We start from the raw sequence: 22,440 nt of genomic DNA on the forward strand, positions 1-22,440 counted from the left end.
AAATGCTGAATGGAAAATTTTTACCTTGGCCTATATGCAATTCTCCATATGCATTATGCTTTTTCTCTTTAGTTTTCCCCAAGTTGATTTTTTTTCACTCCTTGTCAATAAAATGCATTTTAAACCTCCAGCAGGCAAGCAAAATAATCAAAATCATTTTGATAGTACTTTTTCTACTACTTTTGGTACTTTTTTAATTACGAAATGCTGAAAAGATATTTTAAGATGAAAAATGATTACTTAGGAGAAAATTAAGGTCTTGGGCTATAGGACTACCTTGCTTACATCTTCTAGTTATCTTTATATATGTTATGCAATATATGTACAGTACTTTGAATTTGCTCTCTTATGTTAGGGCTAATTGTCTTTTGACACTGGAGTTTAATCCCTTCACACATTCATACACAATAGAGCAGTTTTGTGCTGAATTTAACCTCATTCTGTTATTCAGCCCCTAATCTGATCCTTCACATTCTGTGTCCAGGGCTCATGGGAAATAGACACAAAGGAGAAAGAAATAAGGGCTCGTATGCAATTCACTTTTCCTCCTGAGTTATCTCCTAGGTTATATCTTCACATCTTGTCAATAAAATTATTTTTAAATCACCAGCAAGGAAGAAAATTCTCAGAATAATTTTGATGTACTATTGAAACCTACTTTTTGGTACTTTTTCAATTGCAGAGTGCTGGAAAGTTAGTTTGAAGAGAAAAATCATCTCCTAGGAGAAAACCTGCCATAGCCTTACAATTATGCAAGTCATTTTGTCTTATTAAACCTACATCTATCCATCATTTATTAATTTTATCATCATAATGATCTAGTGTCTCATCATTACAGCACTCAAAGCATTCTTCTATCACATCATATATGTGTGACTATTGCGAGTATTTTTGTGTCATCACTGGGAGGTGTTCCTAATGAGTATATCTAGGACTTTAGATCAGATTTTTGTATTATCTAGATCAGAGTTCCTCAACTCAGTCCTCAAGGACCCCCAAACGGTGCATGTTTTGTGAAAATCCACAGAGGTAGTTATTGAGCTCTGGTGAGACACTAATTTCTTCTAAACATACACTATTGGGTGAACTTGAGGACCGAGTGAAAAAACCCTGATCTAGATATCTAATGTTGTCCATTTTTCCATTATTCCTGGCAGTGCAGAGAGGCTGAATAAGAAATGCCACCAATAGAGATTATCCCCAGTATTTCAATACAGTAGGCAGTGGTTGTTGACATTTTTCAAAAACAAAAGGAAAAATGCAGATGTGTTGAACATGTTTTTTTTTTTTACCTTACCCAGAAGGATAATGGGCGTGGCAAAACACAAAAGAGTAATCCAAAAAAAGTCATATTCATGGGTTACAAGTCACCTTAGTATACAAAAAGGAACTTTATTGAAAGAAAAATTCTGACACATGATTACTGTAGCTGATATGCAATAATAAATTGGAAACAGCAATAACTTGTTTAGCAATTAAAACATATGAAGAAGCAGAACACACTGCCATATGGACAGCCATCATTAAACACAAAATGCAAAGCACTAATCAACAGAAGCAAGGTATATTTGTATCTCTCTGGCCAGAGAATGAATACAAAAATATTAGACAAAATCATTTGTCCGCGGATACACAGCGTCACATGCACATGCCAGTGTCAATAGTTGGGGGGGCCCCCCTTCAGCTGTCAACACGATTAAAGAGAACCCGAGGTGGGTTTTAAGACTGTGCCCCCCAGATTTAACACCCTCGCCCCCCACACCGCGTGAGCGCTCTGCTGTCCCACAGAAAAAAAATGACATGCAGCTTGTCGCTAGCCGGCTGTTTACATCCAGGCTGTCATTTACACCCCGCTCCCTCTAAAATGCTGCTTCCCGCCTGCGTCCCTTCCCTCCAATCAGCTTACGGAGACGGGGAGGGAAGGGAAGCAGGTGGGGAGCGCGCTATAGAGGAGGCGGGGGAGCAGCGGTAAATTACAGTCTGGATGTAAACAGCCGGCTAGCGACAAGCTGCACGTCGCTAGCACTGCAATTTTTTTTCTGGGGGACAGCAGAGCGCGGGAGGGGGGGGGGGCACAGTATAGTAACAGAAGCTGGTCATTGTATGCAGAACCAGCCTCTGTGTCCTAATAACATTCTTAAAACCCACCTCGGGTTCTCTTTAAGGTCAAGAATGCAAAGCACACGAAGCAGATGATGACACAAAGCAAATGTGCAGATTTGCAAGGCAGTCTCAAAAGCAAGTTTGCAGCCAAACAATTGGGAGGATCTTACCCCATTACTCTAAGCGTTCTCAATAGGGCCCTCCACTGACCACATAATCCACAGTGAGGGACGTAAAGTAGCGCTACAGGTGACCAGGCCTTCGCTCCGCCCACCTACATTTCGCATGCTGCTTGGATACATCCTTAAAGTGTGACTTTACAGGCAACAGTCTCTTTAAAGAGGCGCTGTCAGCCATACTATCTCAGAAAAAAAACTATATATAAGTAGATCAATTCTTGCTCTACTTACATAACATATGTATTGCACTGTCCACATTTTGGTTTTAGTGATTTTTCTACAGTAAAAAAAAGAGAAAATCCTTTTAAGCATTTCCCATATTAACTGTGGCTATTTTGAACCCAATTCTAATGTAATTTCCTACCTTACTCTCCCCTGCCTGATTTGCCTGCCCTTCACTATAGAAAGTGCATTGTCTCAGCATGAGAAATATTGGCCAATCAAAGAGGAACAGAGGTCTGGGAGGGGAAAACAGGAAGGAAAGAGTCTTCAGCCAATCAGGCTGCATTAGTTAAGTCTGAGGGGAAATAGAGAAGCAAAAAAAGGACAACTCCGCACTCCTTGCAACAATCCTTTTTGTGTACCAAATTTTGTATGTACCAAATAAGAGTCCGGTAAACTGGGGAATGATCATTTATACACAAGAAAGTAATAGTGATTTTAACTTTTGGATTGCCTGGTTAGGATCCTTATTACTTTTTTACCAGATAAAAATAATGAATTGATTTTTTATTTCATGCCCGACAGTTACACTTTAAAGAAAACCTGTAACAAGAAAAAGTTCACCTGGGGGGTACTCATCTCGGGCGGGGGAAGCCTCTGAATCCTATCGAGGCTTTCCCCGTCCTCCTGTATCCCACGTCGGCAGCGAAAAAGCTCCTGTAACGGCGGGGATGTAAATATTTACCTTCCCGGCTCCAGCGCAGGCGTAGTATCAGCTCTACAACCGGAGATAGGCGGAAATAGCCGATCGCTGTTGGGCCACTCTACTGCACAGGCGCAAGTTGCCTGCGTAGTAGAGCGGACCCAACGGAGATGTAGCTTGTCAGGCTTGTCAAGCCTGGAATGCTGGAGACTTTGGGGGAGCCAGCGCTGGATTGCCTGCAGCTACAGGGTAGGGGGAAGCCTCATTGTGACCCTGAGGCTTCCCCCTCCCGAGGGGAGTACCCCCCAGGGGAACTTTTCTTTGTTACAGTGTCTCTTTAAAAGTCTAGTTTAATCAGTTCCTTCAAAAGATAGCCAATGCATGTTTATACAGGCATAGTGAAAGCACACACTTAGGGGTGGGCACAGATAAGTAAAGCAATTTCACTGCGGATCCAAACATACAATCAATTGAAGAACAGGTGGACTAAAGTCAAATATAATTTGATTTGTGCGGGGGAAACAAGTTTCCATACATATTGATATTTACAAGAACAGCCCGGAAACAATTGTTCGGAGTATGTAAATAAACTGATTTTTGCTTAAAACAGCAATTTTTGTGTCTGTGTTGGAGGGGTAAGTCCACCGCTACCTACTTAATTTTATCCATTTTAAAGAAATATTGTTTTTACCCCGTTGGCGCCTTTGTACTACTATTACAGTTGTTTCCACCCCTGGTGGAGGGGAATTCTTCTTTTTTCCCGGTCTACAGAGAGCGACTTCTTAATCCTGAGTAGGGACAGGTCTAATCTCCTCACCTGCCTTCATAGTGGTTACCTGGACGGTAACCCTTGTTTGTGAGTATAACCTACCTATACTTACCTTCCATACCCAATTTACAGTACATACTACACTATACTGGGCTCTCGGCATCTTCCCTTATATTTAGCCCGGAAACAATGGGCAAGATATAGAGTACAATACCTTATCCACGTAAGTACCAGCGGTCTCTGCTCCCTTAAGGACCAGAGACCCCGCTGGTACAAGAAATGGCGGAATAGCGGCGAGTACCGACGAATCACCGCACATACCCACCGCAATCGCCGTCACTGCCGCATGTCGGGAACCTGGGCCACCCACTCTGCCGTCTCTATGACGCCACAATTCCTGTGAGCCACTTTCATTGGCTCCTGACCCTGCCTTTCAATGTAAGCAAATGGTAGCCGCTTACGTTGATAGACAGGGTCAGGAGCAAATGAAATCGGCTCCTGACCAGCTCACAGGGCTCTGCCATTATAGAGACGGCAGAGCAAGTGAGCTGCAGCAGAGAGACAGCGGCGAGATCGTCGGGAGCGACGAAAGTGGCGAGAACGCATGGCGTCGGTGGATTGAAATCTATGCCCTGGCAGCCAGGTAGCCATCAAAACAGGGTGTAGATTTCAATCATCAAGGTCTGTAAGTAGTTAAGCAATCTACAGTATAACACAATTAATTATAATGATTAGTCAATTCAATGTCGAGGCCAGAAGGGGTAACAGTTTGAAAATCCATCACGCCTCTTTACAATAGCTCTTGGTGTTGCTCCTATTGGAGCCCATGCTGTCTTCTCTTCCTAGAGGGCTTTAAAGTGACACTGAAGGGGAAAAAAAAACAACCTCATGAAATAATGAATTGGTTGTGTAATACGGATAATTAATAGAACATTAGTAGAAAAGAATGGGCAAAAAAATCTGTGGAGCTGGTCTGCAGGTAGCATTTGATTGCTCTAATAGCCAATAAAGGCTGTTCTATTGATTATTGAGAAGGGTATGAATATCTTTGGACTGGACACTTTTTGCTCAAATGTAAACAAAAGCTAAGAAATATGTTTTTTTTCCACAATAATGCCTCTTGTACAGCATCTTATTATCTCTTGAGAGACACCTATGTCCTTTCCCATCAAAAAATTACTTGCTGGTTCAATAAAAGTAACTTTAAATCAAAATTTGCCACTGCTATGAATAATTATGGGCAGCACTGTATATGTATATATGTGTGTGTATAATATGTGTGTGTGTATTTGGTTTTAGTATATTTTTCTTTTGTCCTCCTGTTATTTATAGATTACCTCGATGGCAATCACATAAATTAATATTGCTTTTAAGTATAGTCTTTAAACTTTTATTGACACTTTCTCCATGATTATCGTGTCCCATTTATGGTTTTTCTTTGCATATTTATTAAATTTAACAAATATAAACTATGCATACACATGTGCTCTGGAAATAATAGCTACTTGACTATTGCAGAAATCAGTGAGGACAAATTCCATCCCTCACTTCATGACAGAAGAAATGCAGTCATGACTGTGGATTAATTGACCCATAAATGTATTTGCTGATAATTGCTATGTTTCCACCTGGAATTTATGGCTACACTTACAAGGCAGAACAATGCAACATATATTTATCTTATACTGTATGTCACAACTAATTGTACCATTTTGTTATTGGATATGTTTAATGAGTATTTAAAAGTATTTCTCCACAACTTTTGTTCTGTCTAATTTAAAAAGAAACATGAGAAGAAATAATTGTTACGAATTGTTTATTATTATTATTAATGATAATATATTTATATTTCAGAACTGGTCAAGCTGTGACATCTGTCATTCAGCAGAGAGACAAATCGCCTATATTAAGGCATCAACCTCCATTCCTTGGAAAGTACAAGGTGAGTTCCAAACCACAGATTACCGTATTTCGTGCCGTATAAGATGCTCCGGAATATAAGACGCACCCAGGTTTAGAGGGCAAAATCCAGGGAAAAAAAGATATAAACTAAACCTGGTGTGTCCATATTTCAGGAGCGTCTTGTACATGACCTCCCCCAAATGGTGCCCTCCTGTGTCCTGCTGTCTGCCCCCAGTGTCCTGCTGTCTGCCCCCATGTGTCCTGCTGTCTGCCCCCATGTGTCCTGCTGTCTGCCCCCATGTGTCCTGCTGTCTGCCCCCAGTGTCCTGCTGTCTGCCCCCATGTGTCCTGCTGTCTGCCCCCATGTGTCCTGCTGTCTGCCCCCATGTGTCCTGCTGTCTGCCCCCATGTGTCCTACTGTCTGCCCCCATGTGTCCAGCTGTCTGCCCCCATGTGCCTGCTGTCTGCCCCCATGTGCCTGCCCCATGTGCCTGCTGTCTGCCCCCATGTGCCTGCCCCCATGCGCCTGCTGTCTGCCCCCCATGTGCCTGCCCCCATGTGCCTGCCCCCATGTGCCTGCTGTCTGCCCCCATGTGCCTGCCCCATGTGCCTGCTGTCTGCCCCCATGTGCCTGCTGTCTGCCCCATGTGCCTTCCCCCAATGCGCCTGCTGTCTGCCCCCCATGTGCCTGCCCCCATGTGCCTGCTGTCTGCCCCCATGTGCCTGCCCCCATGTGCCTGCTGTCTGCCCCCATGTGTCTGCCCCCATGTGTCTGCCCCCATGTGCCTGCTGTCTGCCCCCATGTGCCTGCCCCCATGTGCCTGCTGTCTGCCCCCATGTGTCTGCCCCCATGTGTCTGCCCCCATGTGTCTGCCCCCATGTGTCTGCCCCCATGTGTCTGCCCCCATGTGCCTGCTGTCTGCCCCCATGTGCCTGCTGTCTGCCCCCATGTGCCTGCTGTCTGCCCCCATGTGCCTGCTGTCTGCCCCCAGCTGTCTGCCCCCAGGTTTCTGTCCCCCATGTGTCTGCCCCCAGGTTTCTGTCCCCCATGTGTCTGTCTGCCCCCCGTGTTTCTGCCCCCGTGTGTGATCGCCGGGTCCCCCCTGCTTGCCCCCCTCCTCGTGTCCCCCCTGTGTGTTCTCGCCGGGTCCCCCTCTAATTGAGAAGCGGCAGCTGCTTACCTCCTCCATCTTGCCCACGGCGATTGAAGACATCCGGCTTCTGTCGGGCAGCTTCCTCTAGTGCCGGCTTGTAATGCAGCTGCCGCTTTTCAATTAGGGGGGCCCGAGCACACACATTGGGGACACGAGGAGGGGGGCAAGCAAAGAGGGGGAGGAGAGGCCACAGTAGGGCGCACAGGCAGCGAATCCCGACGGCGGGTCGCGGTTCGTATCGGCGGGCGTTCGTAAGTCGGGGATTCCCTGCCTTTGCCGTATAAGACGTAGGGACTTTTTCTCCCCATTTTTTGGGGAGAAAAAGTGCGTCTTATACGGCGAAAAGTACGGTAGATTATGTCTGTGTAGTCACAGTATGTATGTAAGGAGTGCAGATTTTTACATTCTCTTAAGGCTGCCAAACACTGGTCGATTGCCACCAGATCGAATCTGATCAGAGAGGGATCTAATGGCTGCCCACACACTGCACACAGATTTTGAATCCATTTCAGCATGAAATTGGTTCACAACCTGTGGAACTGCCGCCCTGCCTCGCCGCCCCTGTTCCCCAGGCCAGCCGCAATACATTACCTGTCTGCCGGTGCGAGTCCCCCAAGTCACTGCAGTCTCTCACTTCTTCCAGCTTTCTTCTACATCTTCGCTTCACTTCCTGTCCCATCCTGTGACAAGCAGAAAGTTCAAACAGTAAAGCGCCTTCTCACAGGACAGGACAGGAAGTGAGGAGAAGACGCCGGAAGAAGTGAGAGACTACAGGGACTCGGGGAATCTCGCCGGCCAGATAGGTGATGTATTGCTGCGTCGGTCGTTGCCGTATCGAACGCTGTGCTCCTGAGAAGCTGGCGACTGAGTTAAATTTTCCGCCTGGACAAATCGACTGAATCAATCGATTTCAGGTGGAAATCAACCGATCGGTCAACATTTGTGTTAACGATTATACAGCAGATTTGATCACAGTGATCGAATCTGCTGTATTTTGATGGGAAATCATTGTAGTGTATGGGTACCTTTAGTTTGCTTTGCTTTACAGAAATCTCCCCTTCCTGCATGTCTTTCTTGCTCCTACATGTTTGAAGATCTGAAAGTTTTTAAACTTTGAACTTAACTAAGTAATAAATTACAGAACATGTTCTGCCCTTTGTTCTCTGAAACATTTGTACAGTATATCATGTGTACAGGGTATTGAGAATAGGTTGCTGAGATCAGTTTGTAAAACCAGCTTGTTGAGATAAGATAATAGGACTAACCTGAATATTTACACAGGAATCTATATTTCAAAACACCAGAATTGTTTTCCATTTTTATAAATCCTGTAAAAAAAACTGCAGGCATAGGGCTTCTACTGTGTATTTGAAGACTTAGAGTATGTTCTATAGCAAGAGTGAGCTCATATGTATCTTTCATTTGTACAACTATGTATATTGAAGGAGCTTTGTGTACATAGACAACCTCTTTAAAAATGACAGCTGGAATACTAGGAGAAATTGCTAAAATTTGCAATAAAACATGTATAATTTGATACGTTGTCAGAGCCCCCCCCCCCCCCTTTTTTATTTTTTTTTAGTTACTCATAATTATGGGCATTTACATTTTGACCACATCATTCATAGCTCCCAAACAACTGCAGCCTCTTTTTCAAGCTTTATTTCATCTTCAAGAATTTTTACATTGTTGGTAAAGGTGAATAGAAGACAATGGCCCATATGCAATTAATTTTTATACCTGAGTTATCTCCTAGGAAATAATTTTCATCCTCTCTTTAGGCGTCTTGCACACAGGGACGTTACAGGCGCACGTTAGTGCAGCCTGTAACGCTCCCCCAACGCACAGCAATGTAACACAAGTGGGCTGTTCACACTGCCCACGTTGCGTTACATTGTAACGCAGCAAAGTGCTGCATGCTGTGCGTTCTACGCGGCTAAGCCGCGTTAGACTGTTTGCACATGCTCAGTCATGTTGGGTAGGAGGGGAGAGCGGCCGGGCACATGGCTAATTAATATTTACTGCACTCAGTGACGTGCAGTGTTTACTTCCTGGAGCGGCCGCTCTGTGCGGCAAATGGCCGGGCGGGACCACGTGATGCCGCATGCGTCCAAGAGTACGCATCATGGACGCCAGAGTGAGCTGCACAACGCGGCTCACTCCGGCGTCCACACCAAAGAGCACCAGGCGTTGCGTTAGGGGCACGTTATGTGCCCTATAACGTCCCCTAAATGCAACGTCCTGGTGTGTAACTAGCCTTAAACTACATTTTCAGCATTTTACAATTAAAAAAGTAAACAAAAGTTGGTGAAAAGGTACTATCAAATCTATTTTAAGTATTTTCTTGCTTGCTGGTGGCTTTAAAAGCATTCTATGACAAGTTGTGAAAATATCACCTAGGAGAAAACGCAGGAGAAAAAGTGAATTGCATATGGGCCAATGAGCCATATGCAATTCACCTTTTCTCCTTAGTTATCTCATAGGAGATCATTTTCAACTTCTATTTAAAATAACTTTTTTTTCACTTTCCAGTTGAAAAAGTGCCAAAAAGTAGGTGAAAAAGTACTATTAAAATTACCTTGAATGTTTTCCCGCTTACTGTTGTCTTAAAAGGCATTTTACTGACATGCTTTCAAAATATCAAATCAATGCAGCATACACAATTCAATTTCTCTAAAAATGTACCAACATTTTCCACTATGGCGTAAAGATAATATCTGTAATATAAATATTCCACTACGGCCAAAGGATAATCCCTGTAATGTAAATATTATAAAAAAGGAAAATCTATTAATTTTTTATATACAATTATTGTGTTTATTGAAAATGTTACATTTGGGTTGAGTCGTGTTTAGGTCTTATTCATAGTAGCCACTGCTCACATTGAGGGCCTGCTGCAACCACATATTATATTTGCTCCCAGCATTCAGTACAATAACCTATACTATACTATATTTTCCTGGTGGAAAAGCAATGTTTTTTTTGGTGGGAATACCAACGAAGAAGCAAGCACCATTTATGTGAATGAGCCTTTATTTTCCTACAACTTGTTGCCTCCATTTTAACAATTGAATGTTAAGATGACCATTAGTCACTGCGTTTAACCTGTGACTATCATTGTTGTTACTACAGATTGGATATATGGGTGATGGCAGAGTTGTGGCACTGGATGTCACATATTATTGTAATGCTGGACACAGGCCTGATGAATCATTTAAGGTAAGTTCTATTTACTCTGTAATTAGTCACTTCTATGCATGGACATTTTCCCAATGAATTGCCTTACTTGACTGCATTTAAACCAGAATAAAAATGTTTGTCAGTCTACATCTCCAAAACACACACATAGCTAACCGGTTTCAGTATATATTTCTGTATTGTATTGCATTATTTAAAAACGGTATATTTGGTTGATATCTACTATAAACTTTAAAATGTAATGTTTGTCAAAGTTTATTGCTCTCATCATTTTCTTAAACAAGTAGTATCAATCCTACTTAGAACTTGCCTGTGTTTGCATTTACTTTCCTTTTATTGTAACTTTATGTGTGTAATCGGAGTAGTGAAACTGCACCAAAAGTTCTGAAAACTATTAGAGGCCTTAAAACAAACCTGAACTGAAAAATATAAATATATGAAAAAAAAATACATACATCATACTTACCTCCCACATAGTCTGCTTATAAATCTTTCTCATCTCTTGCGTCCTGTTTGTTTCTCCACTGCCATCATAGTAATTCTCTGTCCTCCATTTTAAAAATGGTGATGACCCTGTAACAGCTTCCAGGTCAGCACTCCATTAACCACTTATATCGCTTACTTGAGCCATAGAGAAACATGGAAATTAACTTGAACATCAGTTGTCCTTTCAGTTGTAACTGACAGCAACTAATATAGTGGAAAAGGGCCCTAAGCCTTTTTAGTCATTGTTAGAAAAAAAATGTGAGCTTCTGAGAGGAACTGATTTCTTCAAACCCATCAACACAATGAGACATGAACGGTCTCCTCACCCAAACACAAGCAAAGGAAGTTGGAATGCATGCGGTCCAATGGACAAAGGGGAGACAGGATTTACATACTGTATTGGGGAAACCAACCTTCCCTTGGGATGATGCCTGCTAAAAATAAAATAGCACAACAGTACAACAGGTACTTTTGGACACCCACTGATTTAAACTAGTGCACACAGTCAGATCTGCCAGAGCACTAGACTGTATATACTGTACCATTTGTATTTTTCAAGAAGACCAGTTCTCTTCAAATCATTATCTTCTAAAAAAAAAGTTTTAGCTTTTATTCAGAGTAACCATAAAGTCATATCATGGCCTTCCACGAAGCTCCAATGGCATAACTCTTTGTTCTTTACATAGGAATGATCAATGAGACGCAAATAATTCTGAGTTCATGCAGAATTATCTAAATTCTGTATTCAAATATATGCGGCTTGAAAATGGACCAATCGGTTTAAACCTTAGTAGCTCTTGATTGGTCCATTCTCAAGCTACATAAATTTGCATACAAAATTTACATAAACCTGCATGAACTTTAAATTATTTGCATCTGGTTGATCATCCTTAGGAATCACACATATCTTGACATAGCCAGCAATCATGGATTAATAATCCTCAGCAGTGAACAGCAGTCCACTGGCTTCATGATGAACAAAGTCTTGTACATCAGCCGTATTTATTATTACTGATGCATTTATGGTACGTTGTTAATGATGAAGCCTGTGGACTGTCATTTTCTGCTGAGGATTATTGATCCATGATTGCTGTCTATGTCACGATATGTGTGATTTCCATGTCATTGTATATGCAGACATAGGTGCCAAAAGAATAAAATGTACTAAAAATGTTAAAATGAGAGGAAGAAGAGGTGGACTTACATCCTCCAAGCAGACACACACAGAGACTGCTGTATATATTAAAAACAACAAAGGTTTATTTGTATACTCCAAAAAGTTCAAGTGCAACATGTTTCGCAGGCATCTCCTGCATCATCAGGCTATAAGAAATGGAGCATGTACTCATACAGGTTTGGTGCAAAGCTCTGTGCCTCTGTCTCAGAGCGCAGAGGCGCTGAGCTTTGCTCCAGACCTGTATGAGTACATGCTCCATTTTTTATTGCCTGATGAAGCAGGAGATGCCTGCGAAACGCGTTGCACTTGCACTTTTTGGAGTATACAAATAAACCCTTGTTGTTTTGAATATATACAGCAGTCTCTTTGTGTGTCTGCTTGAAGGAGGTAAGTCCACCTCTGCCTCCATTCATTTTAACATTTTTAGTAAATGTTATTCTTTTGGCGCCTCTGTCTGCATATACAGTTCCTGTACCCACCCTTGGTGGAGGGGTGTTGCCCCGTATTTCCTATCTACAGAGAGTGACTTCTTTTTCCTGAGTGGGGACAGGTCTAATCTCCCCACCTAGATCTAGTGGTTACCTGGATGGTAACTCTTGTTTGTGAGTATATCTGCATATCCATTCTACCAGAACATACTACACTATATTGTGCTCTTGGTGTCTCCATCTTTTTGGATTCCCATGTAATGAACAACGACTTACGCCATTGGAGCTTCATGGATGGTCATTATATGTCTTTCTTTATGGGTGCATACATTCAAAAGCGATGCAAGCTAATTTGTGTGTGGGGTGTACCAGAAAAAAAAATTGGTTTCAAGAGTGCAGAAAATAGGCAGTAGTAGAATATCGGTAAATTTGCCAATATTCTACTACTTAATTCTTATAGTGGAAAATCAGTAATATTTGCCACTATGACCTAACCTCTAGCTACTCACAAAGAACTCTCCTACCAGTGCCTAATCTTAACCCCCCTCGGAGTGGGTGTCTAACTGCAACCCCCTGGTGGGCAACTAACCTTAACTCCCCCGTTTCCCAACTTTAACCTTACCTGGTGGGCAACTAACCTTAACCTCCCGCCTACCCTTAACACCCAAGCTAATTTTGGCGCCCACTATGCAAACTGCTGATACTAATAGCAGGTGATCCGTTGTTGCTTACTCTGAATAGAAACTAATATTTTATTTTGATTTGGAGAGTGCTGGCCTTCTTGCAAAATATACACCAAAATAAAATGGCTTACTTGGCAGGTCAGTAGGACCCTGCAGTCTATCTGCACCTCAAGCAGAATGGACGCTCACTTGAGGATGGTGATGTGAAAGGCGTGTGAGGTATTCTGTGTTAAACTGGAACAACTATCATTAAACAGGTGTGGAAGTTTTCAGTATCGCTTATCAGCAACATACATTGCTGTTTTAATATCTTTATTACCTAGAAATTTTAGCAACAAACACCTTTAGGCATTTAGCACAAGCAATTAATATCTGAACAATGAGTCCCATGTTGCCAAGATGATGCAATTATGCTTATTGAGTGTGAAGACTATCTTCATTAATGAACAGAAATAATCTGATCTACTTCAATCAAAGCTAGACTTTCTGGTCCTTTTCTGGGCATTCCTTCACTTTAGTTAAACTGAAAAGGTTAGGGATGCAGAAAGGAGATTTCCAGCCAAATCTGCCATATTCTTCTCTGGATATAGCAAAACCAGGAGAAACAAGAACTTTCCTCTTGTTCATTCACGTGTACAAGATTTTGCATGTGCTTCACTTCTTTGGAATCCTCTGACACAACACATCCGTCACTCCCCAACCTCTGGTATCTTTAAAGAGAACCTGAACTGAAAATAAAAAGTAAAAATAACTAAACATAGGTCATAGTTACCTCCTGTGTAGTCTACTCCTCAATCTCTTTCTCCTCTCCTGCGTCCCATTTGTCCATTGTGATCAATGGATTTCTCCGTCCTCCATTTTAAAAATGGCCATTACCCCCTAACAGCTTCCTGGTCAGCACACTGTTAAACTGTAATATCACCCACTTGAGCCATAGGGAAGCATAGACATTACTTTGCACATTCAGTTGTAACTGACAGCTGCTGATATATAACTGACAGCAACTGGTATATTTTAGTTCTGACAAAACATTGTCAGAACTGGAAGGGATCACTGTAAGAAGAAAATGGTGTGCCTCTGAGAGGAACTGACGGTGAGGTTAGTATGTAATATTTGTTTGCAGCTACGTCATGTGTTTATTTTAAATAATTATCCTCGCTTCAGGTTCCCTTTAAACGTGCCCTCAAAACTCACTTTTTCCATCAAGCATACATGCTACCTTAGGCCAGTTCTCCTTTTGATCTCTGCTACTTCCTACTAGATAACCTACAACACACTGCATCTAGGCATGACTATTGTATACTACCCCATCTCTAATTCTCCCTATTGCTTTACATTGTAAGTTTGCAAGGGTGGGCTCTCTCACCCTTTTGTGTTTTAAAATGTTGTTACAATTATGTACTTTGTATCGATTCTGTATTTTGCACCAACTCTCTATTTTATATATTGGCGTATATAATTTACTGTATTATTTTGTACCCCATGTTTGTTTCTTACTTTGTACAGTGCCATGGAATATGTTGGTGCTTAATAAATCAAGAACAATAATAGTAATTTAAGATGGCTAGTAGCAGTTTCCTTACCCTTCAGGTGCAAGTCAACACTATGAATGATCAATGGGATGCATACAATACATTCTACTTGCATTCAAATTTCATGTAACGGTTGCACAGCTTGACCTTGGACCAATGAAAATTGGTAGTCAGTTATTCTGACTGGTCCAATTTCAAACTGTATATAGAAAAGAGAGAATAAATTTGCATAGCATTGATTAACCCTAGTCAACAGAAACTGGAGCTCAAAACTGCAGTATTACTATGCACGGTGCAGAATATTGCAGAACTTACATACTTTTTGCACACTAAAATTATCTACATTTTCCCAGATACTTACCACGGCTTTACTGAGTGCACAAAATGCTTACAGCATTCCCAATACAAGGTGTAGCGTTGTAGCCTGCAAAACAAACTGTGCAGCCAAGACATTCTGCTCTGGCTATGGATTTGCACAAGCGGCAATGCTTGCAGAAGTCTGGATGGATACCGTGGCAGACAGATGTGGTATGCCACCAGAAAAGGTAACTTCTCTTATAATAGGTGCAACGCGTTTCACGGGCAAATTCCCGCTTCATCAGGCCTTAAACAATCGGAGTATCACACTAAAAAATTGACAGAGATGAAGGCGTCTTCATCTCTGTCAATTCATCTCGCCTTCATCTCTGTCAATTTTTTAGTGTGATACTCCGATTGTTTAAGGCCTGATGAAGCGGGAATTTGCCCGTGAAACGCGTTGCGGTTTGTTCATGGAGTATGTGATTAAACTGTTTATATTTCAAGTGACAAATTTGTGTCCATTTTTGGAGTGATCGGTCCACCACCGACACCCGAAGGTTTTAAATCTTTTAGCATACTTTTATCCTTTTGGCGCCTCTGTACTTCCTCGTCAAAGTTTATCCACCCTGGTGGAAGGGTGACATACCCTCTTTTCCGTCTTCAGAGAGCGACATCTTATTCCTGAGTGGGGACAGGTCTAAACTCTCCACCTGCCTATACAGTGGTTGCCTGTGTGGTAACCCGTGTTTGTGAGTATAATACTTACTTATCATTATTCATCCTGGTTCCAATACATACTACACTATATCGGGCTCTCGGTTTTTTCTGTTTTATCTTCTCTTATAATAGGGTTTAAGAAGGGTTTTTTTCCAGGTTAAACATCTCAATTAGTTGAATATCACTTGGAATTTGCTGCCGTTATAGGGCATGTGTTTGTTTATTTTTTATTTTATTATGTACCAGATTTAGTAAACAGTGGAGTATTAAACATCATAAAGTATGAAGTATAACAGATAGATGTCTTAGTTTGATTGACATTTTTTCTGCACCTAGAAGAAATGTTACTTAACTGCTGTGTTGGGGTGCTATTTAATTGTCACAGGGACAATAAAACACATCAACCACGTATAATTGGGGAGCTTACTAACTCCTATGGGTAGGCTGTATTCCTATCCAGGAGCTAGTACAGATTTGGGCAAGTGATCCAGAAAACTTATGCAGGATCTACAATGTCCGGTACCCTACTGTCCATAAGTTATGCAATTGTTTTGCTGAGTTTCCTGCGGTTACACATTCATTCCACAGGGTGGCAAGATGCTACATCTGCTAGAGCAGAGCTATCTAACCCTGTCCTCAAGTAACACCAACAGTGCATGCTTTGTGGAAATCCACAGAGGTAATATGAAAGCAATCCCACATATTCTCTGTGTGTAAGAAAAATATACTTTCACTGCAGAGAGCAGTTCAACATAGTTTATCTCTGGCTAATGGCAAATGTAATCATTGCTGGCTGAAGCTCTCTGAGGCATGTGCCTTCACTCTGCCCCTTTCCTTTGCTGCTGAAGTAAGAAAAAGACACCGAGAGCCCAATATGGTGTAGTATGCTCAGGACAATAGTGAATAATGTAATGTGAGAAGGTTATACTCACAAACGAGGGTTACCGCTGTGGCAACCACTGTGTATGCAGGTGAGGAGATTAGACCTGTCCTCACTCAGGGTTAAGAAGTCGCTCTCTGTAGATAGACGAAAGGTAGGGGTGGGTCCCCCTTCCACCAAGGGTGGACACTATAATGACTTTGATGAACAGAGGCGCCAGCAGAATAAAAACAATAATTAAAAGTTTTAAAATATGCTGGGGAGGCAGTGGTGGACTTACCTCCGAAAGCAGACTAGACTACTTGTCTGACATAAATAAACACTTTATTAGTACCCTAATAGATGCAACGCGTTTCGCAGGACCAAGCCTGCTTCATCAGGCAATAAAACAGGGGACAAAACAGTAGCTCTCAGGTAGCACGTATAGCGCCTCACAGAGGCGCTATACGTGCTACCTGAGAGCTACTGTTTTGTCCCCTGTTTTATTGCCTGATGAAGCGGGCTTGTTCCTGTGAAACGCGTTGCATCTATTGGGGTACTAATAAAGTGTTTATGTCAGACAAGTAGTCTAGTCTGCTTTCGGAGGTAAGTCCACCACTGCCTCCCCAGCATATTTTAAAACTTTTAATTATTGCTTTTATTTTGCTGCTGAAGTGACTCAGCTGTTGCCAGGGCAATGTGTCTGTTCAGTAGAAAGAGGGAGGATGGGAAGGGAGGAGGGTGCAGAATGAAAACAGAGGCAGAGAGTGTCTTCTGCCTTTGCTGATAAGACAGAGATAAGCTATTGTGAAGTGTTCTCTTTTTTATGTAACTAAAGGGGCCCATACACCTAACTATTTTACCGCCGATATACAACAGATTCGATCGCTGTGATCGAATCTGCTGTGAAATCGTTGCGCAAAAGCTGACAGAACGATCGATTTCCGTCCAAAATCAATCGTTCCCGTCGAGCCGTCCGTGTGGAAGATTTTGCTCGATCGTCAGCGTGTCGGGAGTGCGTCGATAGTGGCGTTCGAATGCCCGACGACCGACGCTAGCGACAATACATTACCTGCTCCACCGGCGCGAGTCCCCTGGTCTCCACTGTCTTCTTCTCCGCTGGGCTCCGGGTTCTGGCTGGCTTCACTTCCTGTCCCCCCGGCAGGAAGTTCAGTGAAGCTGGAGCCGAGCGCGGAGAAGAAGACAGCGGAGACCGGGGGACTCGCGCCGGCCGGATCAGGCAATGTATGCGGGGGGGGGGGGGGGGGGGGGTTTGGGAGGGGTGTAGGCAGCTTCACAGATGGTGAACCGATTTCATGCTGAAATCGATTTTACAGTCTGTTTGCAGTAATGTCAGCCATACGATCCCTCTCTGATCAGATTTGATCAGAGAGGGATCTATCTGTTGGTCGATCTGACGGCAAATCGACCAGTGTGTGGCCATGTTATGCTGGGCATACACTGCGCCGGAATCGAGCCGCTGGCTCGATGCCAGTGCGTCCCCGCTCGTCCGCGCGGTCGCGGGCAGTTCCTTATCAGCCGCTCGTTTCTTCCATTGTCCGCCTGCGAGGATCGAGCGCGGAGTCGATCCGCCGCGGTGATCAGACAGGTTGAATATATAGGGATGGGACGAATCCACAATTTCTTCGAATCCGAATCCGAATCCGAATCTAAAAAGGTTCTCGAATATCTCGAACCTTTCGAATCCCGAATCTAACGAATCCTGCGTTCCGTGGAATGGTTGCCCACAGTATAGGTAGGCAGGCTAGGTGCTCACACTATAGGTAGCTAGGTAAAGGTGCCTTCAGTATAGCTAGCTAGGCATAGGTGCCTTCAGTATAGCTAGCTAGGCATAGGTGCCTTCAGTATAGCTAGCTAGGTATAGGTGCCTTCAGTATAGCTAGCTAGGTATAGATGCCTTCAGTATAGCTAGCTAGGCATAGGTGCCTTCAGTATAGCTAGCTAGGTATAGGGGCCTTCAGTATAGCTAGGTATAGGGGCATTCAGTATAGCTAGGTATAGGGGCATTCAGTATAGCTAGGTATAGGGGCATTCAGTATAGCTAGTTAGGTATAGGGGCCCTCAGTATAGCTAGTTAGGTATAGGGGCATTCAGTATAGCTAGGTATAAGGGCATTCAGTATAGCTAGTTAGGTATAGGGGCCCTCAGTATAGCTAGTTAGGTATAGGGGCATTCAGTATAGCTAGTTAGGTATAGGGGCATTCAGTATAGCTAGTTAGGTATAGGGGCCCTCAGTATAGCTAGTTAGGTAAAAGGACATTCAGTATAGCTAGGTATAAGGGGATTCAGTATAGATAGTTTGGTATAGGGAACCTCAGTATAGCTAGCTAGGTATAGGGGCCTTCAGTATAGCTAGGTATAGGGGCATTCAGTATAGCTAGTTAGGTATAGGGACCCTCAATATAGCTAGTTAGGTATAAGGGGAATTCATTGTAGCTAGTTAGGTATAGGGACCCTCAGTATAGCTAGTTAGGTATAGGGACCCTCAGTGTAGCTAGTTAGGTATAGGGGCATTCAGTGTAGCTAGTTAGGTATAGGGGCATTCAGTGTAGCTAGTTAGGTATAGGCGCATTCAGTGTAGCTAGTTAGGTATAGGCGCCTTGAGTATAGCTAGCTAGGGTACCCCTCCCTCTGTGCGTCTCCTCTGCTCACCCCCTACAAAGAAAAAAAATGCATCGGCTCACCTAACAAGGGGATCCAGCGCCGAATCCCGCTGCATCCCCCGCTCGTCCTCTTCCGATCCCCCGCTCGTCCTCTTCCGACCCCCCCCCCCCCCCCCGCGCCTCCTCTGCTCGCCGCTTGTATAGATGTGAGCATTGGCTCACCTAACACCTGCCCTGGATTCCCTACCTGCCGCCAGCGCAGAGCCGCAGACCTCTTGTTTCCTCCTCTGTTCCCTCTAGTAACCGCCCGGCGCTTCAGTGATGACATGATGCAAAAGCGGATCACTAGGGGGAACAGAGGAGGAAACAAGAGGTCTGCGGCTCTGCACTGGCGGCAGGTAGGGAATCCAGGGCAGGTGTTAGGTGAGCCAATGCTCACATCTATACAAGCGGCGAGCGGAGGAGGCGCGGGGGGTCGGAATAGGACGAGCGGGGGATCGGCGGGGATGCAGCGGGATTCGGCGGATTCGTTTAGGGGGAAATTGCGTTGGGATTCGAATCCACGAATCTCGAATATTTCTCAATATTCGAGGGATTCATGGATTCGCCAGATTCGCCGTCCCACCCCTAAATATAATCAATCGAGCCATCAGTGGCTCGATTGATAACAACTATCGCGCCATGTATGCCCAGCATTAAGAGTAGTTACTGGTATTTGTTTTGGGAGTATAATACCACTTACAATTAGATTTACTCATGATTACAAAATAGTATGGCATGTTTTCTATGAATGCTGGTTCAGATAAAGAAAGATGTTACATTTTACAATCCGTATCTGAGATCTAACTAAATATTTGCTCTCCAGGTACGACATTTGAATTTGCATAGAAGAAATGGTGAAGTGCAACCTAAACAAGCATCGGATGCAGACAGGTTATTAGGATGTTGGAATGAGTGCTTGGAGAGATCACATTACCGTCAGAGGAGGGCTGCAGCAGATGAAAGAAACAAAGACTATAAATGGAAAAAGATAGGATTCTCCATCATCCCTGCCATGTTCCCTACTGGAATCATTGCTGACTTCCTCTGTCAGGTTTGTGCAATTTCATCTTACTAGCTGCAGATCTTTTATAAGAAAACTTCAAACAAGCTCCTGTTTTAAGAATGTAGTTAAAGTGTTAGAACACCATGCAAGTGCTATTGGGGAGGGTTGATTAAGAGGGCCCAGTTCAGTCTGGCTGCATAATAATATATGCTTGGGGCAGCACAGTGGCGTAGAGGATAACTACAGCGCTGGCGCTACAGTGCAGCGCCGGGTCTCTGGTTTGAATCCCAGCCAGTGCTCTATCTGTATGGAGTTTGTGTGTTCTCCCCGTGTCTGCATGGGATTCCTCCCACATCCCAAAAATATACAGATAAGTTAATTGGCTTCCCCCTAAAATTGGCCCAAGACTATGATGGACACATGACTATGGTAGGGATTAGATTGTGAGCCCCTATCGTAAGGGACAGTTAAGTGACAAGACTATATACTATGTACAGCACTACAGAAGATGTTGGTGCTATATAAATACTAAATAATAGTAATATCCTGGTAGTAGGCATCAGGGAGATGCGCATAAGTTAATGCAGAATTATGCTAATTTCATTCAAATATGTATGTAGTTTGAAAATGGATCAGTCAAGCCAAGGTAGGATATGACTGGTCCACATTCAAGTAGCATAAATGTATATTAAATAAATGCATACACTGCATCATCTGAATCTGTATTATTTACATCTCATTAGCCATCCCTAGTAAAGATGAGCAAAATTGCTAGTAATCAGTGTACCGCTATTTTACTTTTTTTTATACCTGCTAATTTTCACTTTAAAAAAAACAAAAACGTTTTTTATTTTCAAGAAAATTGCAGATGATTTTCCTAAAACCTTTACACGGGGCATCTAGCAGATGCACATGATGATTTATTTTTTTTTACCTCTATTTTTTAATCATAACTGAAATTCTCTATATTGTACCGTAGTTACTGTAAGCATAACATTAAGAAGTAATTTTGCCCATGACGTAATGTGGAGCTCTCTGAGGAACTGAACATTGGAACATTTTTGACACAGTACATCATCCCCTACTCCTCCAGTCCCTCCAGTCCTGGCCATTCACGACCTCGCCCTGACCTGGCTTTCATCCTAGCTCTCCAACAGCTCCTTCACAAGTTCCTTCAATGAGTCCTCATCCACCCCCAACCACCTCTCGGTGGAAGTCCTACAAGGCTTGGTCCTTGGCCCCCTACTGGTTCTCCCTTTACACATCCTCCATTGGCAAGGTTATCTCCTCCATGGGTTTTAACTATCATCTGTATGCAGATGACACCCAGATCTACCTCCACACCCCTGACATATCCCCCACTACCATGGACAAGGTCTTTTTTCCATAACACTCCAGGACAGGTACACTTCGAGACTTGGCTCCTCCCAGGAAACAGGAAACATCCATGAGCCTCTCTATATCTTTAATCTAACCACAGGAGTCCGGCAGTATGGATGTTTCCTGTTCTGGGAACAGGTCTCTCTATATGGAGTGCTGCCTGTCCTGGAGAGCTTGGGGGGCTAAGGGCGGTGTGGCACAGAGACGGGGCGGTGAGGTTGCATACTAACCTCTGCCTTTAGTCTTTTTTCTGCCTCTGCTTGTCCGGGCTCGTGGGCATCTGGTGGGAGCAGAGAAGACCACGGCGAAGACGCAATGTGGCGGTGGCTGCCGGCCGAGGAGTGAACGTACAGAGGAGTCGGCTATTGCGGAGGCGGACGCCAATCCTCCTCTGATGTTGCCAGTGTTCAAGATGGCGGCGCGGACGTTTCCGGCGGCCGTCTGACGTCACTTCCGGGCGCCGGATTGAAGAGCCGTGGTATCCTGGCGTCCTGGGCACTCGCACGCTGCAGTGATGGAGAGCGGGTCAGTGGTTGGTGGCTCGGACGGCCTAACGGCTGGGGGAGCAGCCGGCTCTGCGGCGGTACCTGTAGCTCTGTCTACAGCGGTGCCTGCAGTGACCCCCTCCGCAGCATTGATGGAAATCCGGACACAGGAAAGACCGAGGAAGCCGGAGGGCATAACCCAAGTCCCAGGAGGGGTGAGACATTAGACTGTGTGTCTATGGGGGTTTTATTATCAATGTCTCATCTTCTGTCGGCCATGTTTAAGTGTGATTTGGCATCTGGTGATTATCTTTAAACATGTGTTAATGCCTGGGTGGTCGGTACAGGGCTGTTTTTCACTGGCAGTTGATAGTTGGAGGCTCTGTTTGTTCAGGGGACCCGGGTCGGGCTAACACTGTCGGGTGAGGCCTGTTTTTTTCATGGGGTCCTTGGGCTGCCACGGTCACTATCCTCTCACTATGGGGTGTATAATGCCTTTCAGTGACCAGGGGACTGATATAGCACCATTGTTTATTGTGTCTTTCAGACTGGGA

General features: G+C 43.7%; 1 protein-coding gene across 2 annotated transcripts in view; it reads left to right on the plus strand.

The window, feature by feature from the left end:
- Positions 1-22,440, plus strand: part of LOC137525754 (aldehyde oxidase-like) — a 198,810-nt gene that overhangs the window by 128,186 nt on the left and 48,184 nt on the right. For both annotated transcript variants that reach the window (XM_068246947.1, XM_068246948.1), the window contains exons 17-20: positions 5,771-5,858; positions 10,105-10,191; positions 14,830-15,021; positions 19,842-20,069. In XM_068246947.1, coding sequence (XP_068103048.1) covers positions 5,771-5,858; positions 10,105-10,191; positions 14,830-15,021; positions 19,842-20,069 — 595 coding nt within the window. The remainder of the gene's footprint in view (positions 1-5,770; positions 5,859-10,104; positions 10,192-14,829; positions 15,022-19,841; positions 20,070-22,440) is intronic.

This window comes from Hyperolius riggenbachi, chromosome 7 (genome assembly GCF_040937935.1).
Source record: "Hyperolius riggenbachi isolate aHypRig1 chromosome 7, aHypRig1.pri, whole genome shotgun sequence".
Classification (NCBI taxonomy): domain Eukaryota; kingdom Metazoa; phylum Chordata; class Amphibia; order Anura; family Hyperoliidae; genus Hyperolius; species Hyperolius riggenbachi.